Raw genomic sequence first — 17023 nt, 5'->3', positions numbered from 1 at the left:
TATATATATATATATATACTGTATTTCTCCTGTATTTAGATTACCTGTGGGACTCTCTCTCTGTGTGTGTGTGTGTGTGTGTGTGTGATATATATCACACACACACACACACACACAGAGACTCAGACAGACACACACAGAGAGTCCCACAGGTAATCTAAATACAGTAGAAGCCTGATCAAATTGCTTGCCAGTCATTGTATGGACGTCTCAGTTGTCCTATCCACACAGACCAGGTGCTGGTTGCTACTCACTCTAATGGAACTGGCCAGGTGAGATAGATAGATAGATGATCATATCACTCATCTGATAAGAAGTGGAATAAGAGAGAGGGGGGGGGGTGAGGGGAAATAAGCTGAGTGAGGGCATGGTGCCTTCTGGGGACACATCTGCATCAACTCTTCCTGTGTGTTTGTCCAAAGGTCTGGGTTTAAATTGAGGAATGTGGACAATACTAAGACACACTCCCTCACTGACTGGGTGAACCACCGACTCTCTCGGTCTCTCTCCCTCTTTTCCCACCAACTTTCCCTTTCTTCCATTCCTCTTTATTCTCCTTCTCACTTAGATTTTTACTCCTCTCTTCATTGCTCCCATCTCTCCTCTCCTTCCCTCCCATCTCTCCTCTCCTTCCCTCCCATCTCTCCTCTCCTCTCCTTCCCTCCCCTCTCTCCTTCCCTCCCCTCTCTCCTCTCCTCCCCTACCTCTCTCCTCCCCTTCCCTCCCTCCCTCTCTCCTCCCCTTCCCTCCCTCTCTCCTCCCCTTCCCTCTCTCTCTCCTCCCCTCTCTCCTCTCCTTCCCTCCCTCCCTCTCCCCTCTCTCCTTCCCTCCCCTCCCTCTCTCCTCCCCTCTCTCCTTCCCTCCCTCCCTCTCTCCTTCCCTCCCTCCCTCCCTCTCTTTCCCTCCCCCTGTCCTGTCCTTCCTCCCCCTCTATTTCCCTCCCCCCTCTCTTCCCCTCTCTCCTCTCCTTCCTTCCCTCCCCCTCCTCTCCCCTCTCCCTCCCTCTCTCCTCTCCCTCCCTCCCTCTCTCCTCTCCTCCCCTTCCCTCCCTCCCTCTCTCCTCCCCTTCCCTCCCTCCCTCCCTCTCTCCTCCCCTACCCTCCCTCTCTCCTCCCCTTCCCTCCCTCCCTCTCTCCTCCCTTCCCTCCCTCCCTCTCTCCTACCCTTCCCTCCCTCTCTCCTCCCCTTCCCTCTCTCTCTCCTCCCCTCTCTCCTCTCCTTCCCTCCCCTCCCTCTCTCCTCTCCTTCCCTCCCCTCCCTCTCTCCTCCCCTCTCTCCTTCCCTCCTTCCCTCTCTCCTTCCCTCCCTCCCTCCCTCTCTTTCCCTCCCCCTGTCCTGTCCTTCCTCCCCCTCTATTTCCCTCCCCCCTCTCTTCTCCTTCCCTTCCTCTCCTCTGAATTCTCTATAATGTAGCAACATAATGAACAGGTGTTGAGAGGAATGACCTGTTTTTTAAAGGGTGAGCACTTTGATGGCTACCAGTTTACTAACAGGTGTGCAGCAGCAAGAATGTTCAATTATGAGAGGAATTTGGTTTGAGTTATTAGTGCGTCATTGTGTGTGTAAATAATATTTTCTAGACTTGGAGTATTCTTGCTCTGAATCGGTCCTTGGCAGCTGTCTGCTGTCATGTTACACACACACACACACACACATATGCCAGATGAAGGTCCTGGGTGGTGATGTGTGAAGGTTATGGCCTTTCCCTCCTCTTTCTCATAAAAGTCAGATTATCCAAGACTCACTCCACCATCACTGCCCCATCAGTCCCCCTTTCATCTAAAGAGACACGTTTGGTAACTTTAACACCATGGTAACTTTAACACCATGGTAACTTTAACACCATGGTAACTTTAACACCATGGTAACTTTAACACCATGGTAACTTTAACACCATGGTAACTTGAACACTCTCTTCCAGTGGAATAAATCACACGCTGCCTCACTGCCCTATCTATATGCCTTTCCCTTCCCTGAACCAACAAAAACAGAGACACACCCTGCTTTCTCTCTTACGTACGTACACACACACTCACTCACTCACTCACTCACTCACTCACTCACTCACTCACTCACCCCGCCTTCCCCTGTCCTGTCCCGACTATGCCCTGTACAGCAGATCTCTGCTCTAGGCCTGCTGCAGACTGGTAGAGACTCTTTGATTAACCACATTCTGTAGCAGGAAGCATCCCAAATGGCACCCTATTCCCTACATAGTGTACTACTTTAGACCAGAGCCCAAATGGCACCCTATTCCCTACGTAGTGCACTACATTAGACCAGAGCCCACAGGGCACCCTATTCCCTATATAGTGCACTACTTAGACCCGAGCCCATAGGGCACCCTATTCCCTATATAGTGCACTACTTTATACTAGAGCCTATAGGGCTATATAGGAAATAGGGTACCATTTGGGACTCACTCCTTTCTCTGTCCCACCGTTGGGCATGTGTTGTAGCACAAGATAGACCGATGTGGATGGGTGCGTGCTCTCTCTGCTGTCTCCTGAAGTCCACGATCGGCTGCTTCGTTTTGTTGACGTTGAGGGAGAGGTTAATTCCCTGGCACCACTAAATGTGGTGGTTTTGGCGCTTTCAGTTTTGTGTGGATGTTGCCATCTATCCAGGGTTTCTGGTTTGGATAAACTCTGATCCTCACAGTGGGAACAGCATCGTCTATGCACTTCCCTGATGAACTCTGTCACTGAGTTAGTGTCTACGTCGATGCTGTTCTCAGAGGCAACCCGGAACATATCGCTGTCCACATGACCAAAACAATCCTGAAGAATAGATTCTGATTGGACAGACCAATGTTAAACAGTCCTTATCACGGGTACTTCCTGTTTTAAGTTTCTGCCTATAAGAGGGGAGGAACAGAATGTAGGCATGATCTGATTTGCCGAGGGCCTTGTAGCTGTCCCGGAAGGGGGAGTAGCAATGGTCAGAGTTCTCAACGAGCGAATAGCGCAGGAGATGTTGATTAAACTTCCGTCAATGAATGCGGCCTCAGGATATGAGGTTTCCAGTTTACACAAAGTCCAGTGTATTTTCTTGAAAGCCGTCAGTGTCTGCCTGAGGGGGAATATACATGGCCGTGACGATGACCCAATTCTCTCGGGAGGTAATGCGGCCGGCATTTGATGGAGAGGTATTTCAAATCGGGAGAACAAAAGGACTTCCTGTATGTTACCTTAATATCACACCATGAGTAGTTAATTGTGGAACAAACACCTCCCCCTTTCTTTTTGCCGGAGAGTTCTTTCTTTCTGTCCGTGGTGTACGGAGAACCCCGCTGGCCGTATGGACGGGGACAGTATACCCGGAGAGAGCCATGATTCTGTGAAACAGAGTAAGTTATAGTCCTTGATGTCTCGAATGAGATCCTCGCCCTGAGCTCGTCTACTTTATTGTCCAGGGACTGAACTCCAGTGGAGAAAATGTTCCAAGTTCCCTCGGCGTGCACATCACTGACAACCTGAAATGGTCCATCCACACAGGTAGTGTGATGAAGAAGGCGCAACCGCGAGGCTGAGGAAATTGGCCCCTAAGACCCCCTCCCCCAGATGCACCATTGAGAGCATTCTGTCCGGCTGTATCATCGCCTGGTACGACAAATGCACTGTCTGCAACCGCAGGGCTCTCCAGAGGGTGGTGTGGTCAACGCATCACCGGGGGCACACTGCCTGCCCTCCAGGAGGGTTTCCCAAACTGGGTCCCGGGGCCTCGACAGTTTCCCGTGTGTATGAAGAATGGTCAAGCACCTAAAGGACATCCAGCCGACTGGACACAACTGTGGGAAGCATTGGAGTCAACATGGGCCAGCATCCCTGTGGAATGCTTTCAACACCTTGTAGTCCATGCTCTAACGAATTGAGGCTGTTCTGAGGGCCAAAGGAGGTGCAACTCAATATGAGGAAGGTGTTCCTAATGTTTTGGATGCTCAGTCTATTTTTATATTCCGGACTCTGACATTGCTCCTTCTGATATTTCTTAATTCCTTTCTTTTCATTTTTTGGATTAGTGTGTATAGTTTTGTATTGTTAGGAATTACTGCGCTGTTGGAGCTAGAAAAATAAGATTTTTGCTGCACCTGCATTAATATCTGCAAAATATGTGTACGCAACCAATAAAATGTTATTTGATTTGACATAGAGACATAAAGAAGGCCCTTCCTCTGTCTCATCCCTCCTTTATTTGCCTCAGATCCCAGGCCTGGGGCTGTGGAGTGGTTTTATTCAGCAGAGAGAGATTTTTCTCTCATTCCACCAGCTATGTCAACAAGGAGGGGGGCACTCAGAACTCTGGGGATGTAATTTCATTGTCTGAGCATTCTAGAACAGTGTTGAAAATTCTAGAACAGTGTTGACGATTCTTGAACTGTGTCCAATTCTAGAACAGTGTAGAGAATTCCGTTGAGCAGAAAAGCTCTCAGCTTTAACACAACACTGCAGTAGTTAATGATTGAACGCCAGATCTCAGCCAGTTCAGCTGCATTCCACATATTGTTTTTGTAACATTGTCCAGAAATACTATATCAAGAAGAGAATGTTGAATCCTCACTTCCAGGCTGTACATAGTAACCTCTCGCTACCACAACAATACAAACATACCCCCAGCCCTAAAAAGAAAGGAAGTTGGACAACCATTATGTGACACCCCTGCAATCTGTCCCCTCCAAGTCCCTTGGCAGGCTAGTAGGTGGTTTTGTATGTCTGTGTCCTTCGTGATCACAGGGTTGTTTTCGTGGTCGGGGATGTGGCAGTTTGAACCTGCTCATCCATACAATATGAACGTACAGCTGAACCACATCCCGTTTGTGGTCCAGACGTCGTCCTTTGGGACCATTATTGTACCAGGGTACCGATTCACTTGTAGTTCTACATGATCCTGTCTGATAACGTCCTGGGTACGTTTTCATTCATGGACCTGCACATACCGCCCCAATAAACAATGTACACACAACTGTCATACATACATTCTATTGGACCTGCTCTGTAAGGTGTGGTTGAATGAGGGGTTTGGTGGAAACTCACACACACACACACTACCTTGGGATTAGTCCTTAAAACCTGTCTAGACCTGAGGCTGCTGTAGGAGTAGTGAAGGCTGAGGCTGCCGTAGGAGTAGTGAAGACTGAGGCTGCCGTAGGAGTAGTGAAGACTGAGGCTGCCGTAGGAGTAGTGAAGACTGAGGCTGCCGTAGGAGTAGTGAAGACTGAGGCTGCCGTAGGAGTAGTGAAGACTGAGGCTGCCGTAGGAGTAGTGAAGACTGAGGCTGCCGTAGGAGTAGTGAAGACTGAGGCTGCCGTAGGAGTAGTGAAGACTGAGGCTGCCGTAGGAGTAGTGAAGACTGAGGCTGCCGTAGGAGTAGGGAAGACTGAGGCTGCCGTAGGAGTAGGGAAGACTGAGGCTGCCGTAGGAGTAGGGAAGACTGAGGCTGCCGTAGGAGTAGGGAAGACTGAGGCTGCCGTAGGAGTAGTGAAGACTGAGGCTGTGTCCCAATGGCTCCCTATTCCCTCTATAGTGCACTATGGGCCCAGGTCAGAAGGTATAGTGCACTATATAGGGAATAAGGCTCTGGTCTAAAGTAGTGCACTATATAGGGAGTAGGGTGCCATTTGGGATGCAAACTGAGGCCCTCAGTCTTTTCTGACGTGTTGTTTTTTTTCTCCCTCTGCAGTCTTCATTGTTCTCTCACGGTTCCCCTCTTCCCTCTCTCCTTTTCTCTGGCTCACCATCCTTACTCTCTCTGTAGTGTGTGTGTGTTCCCGTATCTCGCCTCGGGGTGAGTAGTGACTGGAGCATTAGCTATGCTGACAGCATAGCAGACAATAGCTGCAGAGGTGAATGGGGGTATCTGGAATTGTATCCCCCTTCCTACACACATATAGACTATACACAGGGGTGACGTAGCCCTCAGATATTGAGATCAGATTACTTTACAAACACCTGGGGGGAGGAGAGAGGGTCTGTGTCCATTAGTCTGTTAACAGAGGAGGCTAAGTTTCTAGTCAATGGAGAATGTTTCTTTGAAGAGGGAGGGTGCAGGGGAGAAAAATTGAGAGGGAGAGAGAAAGTAGGATGGAGATGGTGGGGGAGGGGAGAGAGAAGGTGGGGGAGATGGTGGGGGAGGGGAGAGAGAAGGTGGGGGAGATGGTGGGGGAGGGGAGAGAGAAAGTAGGATGGAGGTGGTGTGGGACAGATCTCATCAGGACATCTCATCAGGACAGATGTCATCAGGACAGATCTCATCACTGTGTAAAGGAGCCTTTTTTGGCTTGCACACTGTGACACTTTTGAAGGGGGGAGGTTTTGACCAACACAGACAGTGAGGGTACAGGGGGAGGTTTTGACCAACACAGACAGTGAGGGTACAGGGGGGAGGTCTTGACCAACACAGACAGTGAGGGTACAGGGGGGAGGTCTTGACCAACACAGACAGTGAGGGTACAGGGGGGAGGTTTTGACCAACACAGACAGTGAGGGTACAGAGGGAAGGTTTTGACCAACACAGACAGTGAGGGTACAGGGGGGAGGTCTTGACCAACACAGACAGTGAGGGTACAGGGGGGAGGTTTTGACCAACACAGACAGTGAGGGTACAGGGGGAGGTCTTGACCAACACAGACAGTGAGGGTACAGGGGGGAGGTTTTGACCAACACAGACAGTGAGGGTACAGGGGGAGGTCTTGACCAACACAGACAGTGAGGGTACAGGGGGGAGGTCTTGACCAACACAGACAGTGAGGGTACAGGGGGGAGGTCTTGACCAACACAGACAGTGAGGGTACAGGGGGGAGGTCTTGACCAACACAGACAGTGAGGGTACAGGGGGGAGGTTTTGACCAACACAGACAGTGAGGGTACAGGGGGAGGTCTTGACCAACACAGACAGTGAGGATACAGGGGGGAGGTTTTGACCAACACAGACAGTGGGGGTACAGGGGGAGGTCTTGACCAACACAGACAGTGAGGGTACAGGGGGGAGGTCTTGATCAACACAGACAGTGAGGGTACAGGGGGGAGGTCTTGACCAACACAGACAGTGAGGGTACAGGGGGGAGGTCTTGACCAACACAGACAGTGAGGGTACAGGGGGGAGGTTTTGACCAACACAGACAGTGAGGGTACAGGGGGAGGTTTTGACCAACACAGACAGTGAGGGTACAGAGGGAAGGTTTTGACCAACACAGACAGTGAGGGTACAGGGGGGAGGGTTTTGACCAACACAGACAGTGAGGGTACAGGGGGGAGGTTTTGACCAACACAGACAGTGAGGGTACAGGGGGGAGGTTTTGACCAACACAGACAGTGAGGGTACAGGGGGGAGGTTTTGACCAACACAGACAGTGAGGGTACAGGGGGGAGGTTTTGACCAACACAGACAGTGAGGGTACAGGGGGGAGGTCTAGACCAACACAGACAGTGAGGGTACAGGGGGGAGGTTTTGACCAACACAGACAGTGAGGGTACAGGGGGGAGGTTTTGACCAACACAGACAGTGAGGGTACAGGGGGGAGGTCTAGACCAACACAGACAGTGAGGGTACAGGGGGGAGGTTTTGACCAACACAGACAGTGAGGGTACAGGGGGAGGTCTAGACCAACACAGACAGTGAGGGTACAGGGGGGAGGTTTTGACCAACACAGACAGTGAGGGTACAGGGGGGAGGTTTTGACCAACACAGACAGTGAGGGTACAGGGGGGAGGTCTAGACCAACACAGACAGTGAGGGTACAGGGGGGAGGTTTTGACCAACACAGACAGTGAGGGTACAGGGGGGAGGTTTTGACCAACACAGACAGTGAGGGTACAGGGGGGAGGTCTAGACCAACACAGACAGTGAGGGTACAGGGGGGAGGTTTTGACCAACACAGACAGTGAGGGTACAGGGGGGAGGTCTAGACCAACACAGACAGTGAGGGTACAGGGGGGAGGTTTTGACCAACACAGACAGTGAGGGTACAGGGGGGAGGTTTTGACCAACACAGACAGTGAGGGTACAGGGGGGAGGTCTAGACCAACACAGACAGTGAGGGTACAGGGGGGAGGTTTTGACCAACACAGACAGTGAGGGTACAGGGGGGAGGTCTAGACCAACACAGACAGTGAGGGTACAGGGGGGAGGTTTTGACCAACACAGACAGTGAGGGTACAGGGGGGAGGTTTTGACCAACACAGACAGTGAGGGTACAGGGGGAGGTCTAGACCAACACAGACAGTGAGGGTACAGGGGGGAGGTCTTGACAAACACAGACAGTGAGTAATGTGTAGGTACAGATGCCCTTTCTTTGAGGTGAGAATTTAGAACTTGGTGCCCGTGGGACAGCAGCAGACCGGGGTTAGAGGTCACCAAGCCGAGCCACATGCTGCTTGTTAGGACCAGGGAAAGGTACGCAGGAGATTTAAAGTCTGATTTGGAGCCTCTTCTCATACTTTAGAAAAGCATATTTTCCCCTCCCTTATTTTCTTTCCTTACATCCTGGAGGAGGCGAAGAAGAGAGTGAGATGGGAGAGAGAGAAGGAATGAGAGTCTCTCTCTCTCTCTGAGCTGCTTATTTTTCTGACACAAATCAATATACAGGTGTCAGCAAAGATTAATATTGGAGAATGTGTTAATAAAGAATCATTACTCCCTGACAGCTGACTGTCCTCAGCCCGGCCCGGCTTAACACATTACTGATACTGAAGTTGTGTGTCACCACTCTCATAGTTAGTTACAGTTATCACACTGTAGGTACGCCCCACTGAGAAAGTCAAACACCTCCAATAAACTTCAGAAAAAATAGACAGACAGACAGACAGACAGACAGGAAGAAAGGAGACTGATAACATCAGGATGGAATGTAATGCTTATCTCTTTCTGGCAGGGGGGAAAGAGAGGGGGGGAAAGAGAGGGGGGGAAAGAGAGGGGGGGAAAGAGAGGGGGGAAAGAGAGGGGGGAAAGAGAGGGAGAGAGGGGGGTTAGAGACTATCATAGATCCCCTAATCCCATTGAGTCACTCGGATTCAAACAGTTTTGAGTTCTGAGTTAAGTTTTGAGTTCAGTTGATATTGGGTTTTGTGTTTAGTTACAGTCAGGGTTGGGGTCAATTCCATTTCAATTCCAGTTCATTCAGAAAGTAAACCAAATTCCAAATGTTCCTCATTAAAAAGCATTGAGGACAATTGGAATTAGAATGTCAGTGTACTTCCTGAATTGACTGGAATTTTAAATGGAATTGAACCCAACCTTGGATCCAGTTGAGTTTTTGGTTTTGTGTTGGTCATCTTCAGACATCAGTCTTCACACAGGTCTGATATCTCCTCTTAACAGGTCTGATATCTCCTCTTAACAGGTCTGATATCACCTCTTAACAGGTCTGATATCTCCTCTTAACAGGTCTGATATCCCCTCTTAACAGGTCTGATATCTCCTCTTAACAGGTCTGATATCTCCTCTTAACAGGTCTGATATCTCCTCTTAACAGGTCTGATATCTCCTCTTAACAGGTCTGATATCTCCTCTTAACAGGTCTGATATCTCCTCTTAACAGGTCTGATATCTCCTCTTAACAGGTCTGATATCTCCTCTTAACAGGTCTGATATCTCCTCTTAACAGGTCTGATATCTCCTCTTAACAGGTTTGATATCTCCTCTTAACAGGTCTGATATCTCCTCTTAACAGGTCTGATATCTCCTCTTAACAGGTCTGATATCTCCTCTTAACAGGTCTGATATCTCCTCTTAACAGGTCTGATATCTCCTCTTAACAGGTCTGATATCTCCTCTTAACAGGTCTGATATCCCCTCTTAACAGGTCTGATATCTCCTCTTAACAGGTCTGATATCTCCTCTTAACAGGTCTGATATCTCCTCTTAACAGGTCTGATATCTCCTCTTAACAGGTCTGATATCTCCTCTTAACAGGTCTGATATCTCCTCTTAACAGGTCTGATATCTCCTCTTAACAGGTCTGATATCTCCTCTTAACAGGTCTGATATCTCCTCTTAACAGGTCTGATATCTCCTCTTAACAGGTCTGATATCTCCTCTTAACAGGTCTGATATCTCCTCTTAACAGGTCTGATATCTCCTCTTAACAGGTCTGATTTCTCCTCTTAACAGGTCTGATATCTCCTCTTAACAGGTCTGATATCTCCTCTTAACAGGTCTGATTTCTCCTCTTAACAGGTCTGATATCTCCTCTTAACAGGTCTGATATCTCCTCTTAACAGGTCTGATATCTCCTCTTAACAGGTCTGATTTCTCCTCTTAACAGGTCTGATTTCTCCTCTTAACAGGTCTGATATCTCCTCTTAACAGGTCTGATATCTCCTCTTAACAGGTCTGATATCTCCTCTTAACAGGTCTGATATCTCCTCTTAACAGGTCTGATATCTCCTCTTAACAGGTCTGATATCACCTCTTAACAGGTCTGATATCTCCTCTTAACAGGTCTGATATCTCCTCTTAACAGGTCTGATATCTCCTCTTAACAGGTCTGATATCTCCTCTTAACAGGTCTGATATCTCCTCTTAACAGGTCTGATTTCTCCTCTTAACAGGTCTGATATCTCCTCTTAACAGGTCTGATATCTCCTCTTAACAGGTCTGATATCTCCTCTTAACAGGTCTGATATCTCCTCTTAACAGGTCTGATATCTCCTCTTAACAGGTCTGATATCTCCTCTTAACAGGTCTGATTTCTCCTCTTAACAGGTCTGATATCTCCTCTTAACAGGTCTGATATCTCCTCTTAACAGGTCTGATATCTCCTCTTAACAGGTCTGATTTCTCCTCTTAACAGGTCTGATATCTCCTCTTAACAGGTCTGATTTCTCCTCTTAACAGGTCTGATATCTCCTCTTAACAGGTCTGATATCTCCTCTTAACAGGTCTGATATCTCCTCTTAACAGGTCTGATATCTCCTCTTAACAGGTCTGATATCTCCTCTTAACAGGTCTGATATCTCCTCTTAACAGGTCTGATATCTCCTCTTAACAGGTCTGATATCTCCTCTTAACAGGTCTGATATCTCCTCTTAACAGGTCTGATATCTCCTCTTAACAGGTCTGATATCTCCTCTTAACAGGTCTGATATCTCCTCTTAACAGGTCTGATATCTCCTCTTAACAGGTCTGATATCTCCTCTTAACAGGGCTGATATCTCCTCTTAACAGGTCTGATATCTCCTCTTAACAGGTCTGATATCTCCTCTTAACAGGTCTGATATCTCCTCTTAACAGGTCTGATATCTCCTCTTAACAGGTCTGATATCTCCTCTTTAGTCTGATTTGAATGAACACCCATTTTATTTAAAAAGGTTCTATAAAGGCTGTCTGTATGGTGTTGTCACTGTTGCCATGTAATTCATGTCTGATTTCTTTGGTTATAGAGGCCACAGTTGTGTCTGAAATGGCACCGTTACCCATAGTGCACTAATTTGACTAAAGTAGTTTCATACACAGGGTTTTCTGATGCGTTCTATATGTACTTTTCCTGTGTGGTGTGAACACCGTTGCCGTGGTAACTGTTTGTACATTTTTACCTCTGACCCCTGCCCTGTTGACCCCGTACAGCCGGCGGTGCTGGACAATCTTCTGACCTCTATGAAGTTTGTCCTCCACGGGATGGGCATTCTCCGGATCAACCTGACTAACAGCAAGAACAAGGTTAGAGAGGGAGATGGAGTGTCCTGTCTGTTGTCTGTCTGTCTGTCTGTCTTGTCTATTGCTCTGTCTGTCTGTTTCTCTTTCTTGCTCTCGTAGTCTCCACCTCATAGAAACACTACTTCACTTGATGGCTTTAGTGTGATTTGTCCAGACAGACACTAGAGGGCAGCATGCCTACAGCAGACAGTAGTGTCTGTCACACACACACACACACACACACACACACACACACACACACACAGACTAGTGTCAGACAAACACTAGAGGGCAGCATGCAGACAGTAGTGTCTGTCACACACACACACACACACACACACAGACTAGTGTCAGACAAACACTAGAGGGCAGCATGCCTACAGCAGACAGTAGTGTCTGTCACACACACACACACACATACACACACACAGAAGGCTGGTGGGTCCCAGTGGTCTGATTGGCTGCTGCTGCTCTCCATGTTTACTCAGCCCTGACCCATTAGTCTGCTGGCAGCTCAGGACATTCCCTACATACATACACACACACACACACACACACACACACACACACACACACACACACAGAGATACGGAGACAGATACACATGCACAAACACACTCTCTCTAGTTTTATTTTGTGTTAGAATGTCATAGTTCAAATGGGCATCAATAATAGCCAGTTAAGTGAATGAGTTGTAGTGTAATTGCTCTGTAATGACATGGTACAGAAGTATGATCGGGAGACGGTGCGTGAGAGACTGGGTGGGAGGTGTTATTGTCAGGTTCCATTCAATTTGAATACCTTTATTGCCAAAGGTAACAGAGCTCAAAGCATCCCCACCCACACTGAGTCTGACGGCTCCTAACTAGAGCTGTGAAACGGTGAGGAATTCTGTTTCCATCTACTGATAACCTTTTCCTTGTTATTCGTGCTGTGTGAGAGAGTTTGGGGTCGGCAGCGTGTGTAGCTTCATGTCCAGTCAGTACTGTGTCTTGTAAACTGTATGGACATGATACCCTCTTTGTTCTCGCCCCCCAGGTGCACGCCCACTCTGTGTTGTCCTGCGGGAGGTGTTTTGATGAGGATCAGGTGCTGTTTCCTTTCATTGGCCACGCCCTTTCCTGTCTGTGGGCTGACCAGGGGGTCCGAGAGGCCGCAGCCAGGGGTTACGAGTTTGAACTCAACGACTCTGCCCTGTAGTGAGTAAACTAATAACACTGACCTGTTACAACACACTGCAGGGTGAATACTGACCTGTTACAACTCACTGCAGGGTGAATACTGACCTGACACACGTCTTACCTGTTACAACTCACTGCAGGGTGAATACTGACCTGTTACAACACACTGCAGGGTGAATACTGACCTGACACACGTCTTACCTGTTACAACACACTGCAGGGTGAATACTGACCTGACACACGTCTTACCTGTTACAACACACTGCAGGGTGAGTACTGACCTGTTACAACACACTGCAGGGTGAATACTGACCTGACACACGTCTTACCTGAACACACCTGCACTGTACACCTGTACAACTCACCTATATTTTCACTCTTTCTCTATTTCTGTGTCTCTCTGTCTCTGTCTGTGTGTCTCTCTGTCTCTCTCACACACTGGTTGGATCAGCGTATGTTATAGAGAGATCCAGGGGTCTAATTATCTGAGTGTGGAGGCCTGCTGTCCTGCGATTAGCCTTGTGGTGTGTCACTGACAATCCACACACACACACTGTCACAAAGAATCAACCATGATCACCCTTAGAGCCAGACAAAGGAGAGAATAACTATTACGAGAGAGAAGAGGTGGTCATTATGGACAAATCTATGTGACGGAGGTGAGTCTGAAGTAGAGAGGGAGAAAGAGGGAAAATGAACAGAGAGAAGGCTGAACCAACCAGCCCAGCAGGAGGCTGTCATCTCTCCTCCTCTCCCCCAGCATGAGGCCTCTGCTCTGGCTTTATCTACAGCGACAGGTCCCCTGGAGACCCACTGAGCACCAGCCGGACACCACAGCCTGGGAAATACACCTCGGACAAAGTCACGCAGACACACACACACACACGCAGACACACACACACAGAATGGAAGCTTTGCCGCATCAAAGTGATGGTGACATTCTATCCCAGTCATCCCCTATCAGCTACTTGGGCTGTCACACACACACACACACACACACACACTTACACATACACACACACACTTACACACACACACACACACACACACTTACTCACACATCACACACACACACACACACACACACACACACACACACACACACACACACACACACACACACACACACACACAGACACAGACACCGAAACATAACACACACACACACTCACACTTACTCACACCATCACACACACTTACACACACACACACACACACACACACACACACACTTACTCACACCATCACACACACTTACACACACACACACACACACACACACACACTTACTCACACCATCACACACACTTACACACACCATCACACACACACACACACACACACACACTTACTCACACCATCACACACACACACACACACACACACACAGAAACCGAAACATAACACACACACACCCCAGTATAATCCATTTGTTAGATAATCCATAGCCTCAGAGAACCAGTATTATGTAAAGCTATAACTCTATCTAAAAGCCATTAATCCAGTAGTATGAATATTCAGTATGGAGATTAGTATCGTAGCATCTCCTGGGGGTTAGTTTATCACTTCTACACCTGACAGCAGCTTCATTTATAAATCAGGAGGTGACGGAACAGAAAGTGAGCGTGAGAGGGGGGTGAGCTGGGGAGTTCTCAGGTACCAGAACGCATGAGGAGAAGATGCCCTTTTATAATAAATCCTTGCATGCATATCATCACATTTGCGTCGTGGCACAGAGCAGTAGAGTAGAGGCACTTACACAGGTAGAGTAGAGGCACTTACACAGGTAGAGTAGAGGCACTTACACAGGTAGAGTAGAGGCACTTACACAGGTAGAGTAGAGGCACTTACACAGGTAGAGTAGATACACTTACACAGGTAGAGTAGATACACTTACACAGGTAGAGTAGAGGCACTTACACAGGTAGAGTAGAGGCACTTACACAGGTAGAGTAGAGACACTTACACAGGTAGAGTAGAGACACTTACACAGGTAGAGTAGAGACACTTACACAGGTAGAGTAGAGACACTTACACAGGTAGAGTAGAGACACTTACACAGGTAGAGTAGAGACACTTACACAGGTAGAGTAGAGACACTTACACAGGTAGAGTAGAGACACTTACACAGGTAGAGTAGAGACACTTACACAGGTAGAGTAGAGACACTTACACAGGTAGAGTAGAGGCACTTACACAGGTAGAGTAGAGACACTTACACAGGTTGCCCACACTGGGAACATGTTGAGTAGAGGCTCTTACACAGGTTGCCCACACTGGGAACATGTTGAGTAGAGACACTTACACAGGTTGCCCACACTGGGAACATGTTGAGTAGAGACACTTACACAGGTTGCCCACACTGGGAACATGTTGAGTAGAGACACTTACACAGGTTGCCCACACTGGGAACATGTTGAGTAGAGGCTCTTACACAGGTAGAGTAGAGGCACTTACACAGGTAGAGGCACTTACACAGGTAGAGTAGAGACACTTACACAGGTAGAGTAGAGACACTTACACAGGTAGAGTAGAGACACTTACACAGGTAGAGTAGAGACACTTACACAGGTTGCCCACACTGGGAACATGTTGAGTAGAGACACTAACACAGGTTGCCCACACTGGGAACATGTTGCGTAGAGACACTTACACAGGTTGCCCACACTGGGAACATGTTGAGTAGAGACACTTACACAGGTTGCCCACACTGGGAACATGTTGAGTAGAGACACTTGCACAGGTTGCCCACACTGGGAACATGTTGAGTAGAGGCACTTACACAGGTTGCCCACACTGGGAACATGTTGAGTAGAGACACTTACACAGGTTGCCCACACTGGGAACATGTTGAGTAGAGGCTCTTACACAGGTTGCCCACACTGGGAACATGTTGAGTAGAGACACTTACACAGGTTGCCCACACTGGGAACATGTTGAGTAGAGGCACTTACACAGGTAGAGTAGAGGCACTTACACAGGTTGCCCACACTGGGAACATGTTGAGTAGAGACACTTACACAGGTTGCCCACACTGGGAACATGTTGAGTAGAGACACTTACACAGGTTGCCCACACTGGGAACATGTTGAGTAGAGACACTTACACAGGTTGCCCACACTGGGAACATGTTGAGTAGAGACACTTACACAGGTTGCCCACACTGGGAACATGTTGAGTAGAGACACTTACACAGGTTGCCCACACTGGGAACATGTTGAGTAGAGACACTTACACAGGTTGCCCACACTGGGAACATGTTGAGTAGAGGCTCTTACACAGGTTGCCCACACTGGGAACATGTTGAGTAGAGACACTTACACAGGTTGCCCACACTGGGAACATGTTGAGTAGAGACACTTACACAGGTTGCCCACACTGGGAACATGTTGAGTAGAGGCACTTACACAGGTAGAGTAGAGGCACTTACACAGGTTGCCCACACTGGGAACATGTTGAGTAGAGACACTTACACAGGTTGCCCACACTGGGAACATGTTGAGTAGAGACACTTACACAGGTTGCCCACACTGGGAACATGTTGAGTAGAGACACTTACACAGGTTGCCCACACTGGGAACATGTTGAGTAGAGACACTTACACAGGTTGCCCACACTGGGAACATGTTGAGTAGAGACACTTACACAGGTAGAGTAGAGGCTCTTACACAGGTTGCCCACACTGGGAACATGTTGAGTAGAGACACTTACACAGGTTGCCCACACTGGGAACATGTTGAGTAGAGACACTTACACAGGTTGCCCACACTGGGAACATGTTGAGTAGAGACACTTACACAGGTTGCCCACACTGGGAACATGTTGAGTAGAGGCACTTACACAGGTTGCCCACACTGGGAACATGTTGAGTAGAGACACTTACACAGGTTGCCCACACTGGGAACATGTTGAGTAGAGGCTCTTACACAGGTTGCCCACACTGGGAACATGTTGAGTAGAGACACTTACACAGGTTGCCCACACTGGGAACATGTTGAGTAGAGACACTTACACAGGTTGCCCACACTGGGAACATGTTGAGTAGAGGCACTTACACAGGTTGCCCACACTGGGAACATGTTGAGTAGAGACACTTACACAGGTTGCCCACACTGGGAACATGTTGAGTAGAGGCTCTTACACAGGTTGCCCACACTGGGAACATGTTGAGTAGAGGCTCTTACACAGGTTGCCCACACTGGGAACATGTT

General features: G+C 48.3%; 1 protein-coding gene and 1 long non-coding RNA gene across 3 annotated transcripts in view; one reads left to right on the top strand and one right to left on the bottom strand.

Annotated features, from left to right (window-relative positions):
• gnav1 (guanine nucleotide binding protein (G protein) alpha v1) overlaps positions 1 to 17023 on the top strand; it is a 48189-nt gene that overhangs the window by 5771 nt on the left and 25395 nt on the right. For both annotated transcript variants that reach the window (XR_016485681.1, XM_090195346.1), the window contains exons 3-4: positions 11563 to 11655; positions 12670 to 12830. Coding sequence is in view for 1 of the 2 variants with exons in the window: in XM_090195346.1 (XP_090051472.1) it covers positions 11563 to 11655; positions 12670 to 12830 (254 nt within the window). In the remaining variant the exon portion in view is untranslated. The remainder of the gene's footprint in view (positions 1 to 11562; positions 11656 to 12669; positions 12831 to 17023) is intronic.
• Positions 12849 to 13194, bottom strand: LOC149978720 (uncharacterized). The gene is made up of 3 exons (XR_016485682.1): positions 13062 to 13194; positions 12966 to 12997; positions 12849 to 12917 (listed from the first exon to the last, which is right to left on the bottom strand). It is a non-coding gene; the product is annotated as an uncharacterized LOC149978720 (long non-coding RNA).

This window comes from Oncorhynchus mykiss, chromosome 13, assembly GCF_057628025.1.
Source record: "Oncorhynchus mykiss isolate SJ-2025 chromosome 13, ASM5762802v1, whole genome shotgun sequence".
Classification (NCBI taxonomy): Eukaryota; Metazoa; Chordata; class Actinopteri; order Salmoniformes; family Salmonidae; genus Oncorhynchus; species Oncorhynchus mykiss.
The sequence above is the reverse complement of the archived record's forward strand: the minus strand, read 5'-3'. Positions and strand labels throughout refer to the sequence as shown.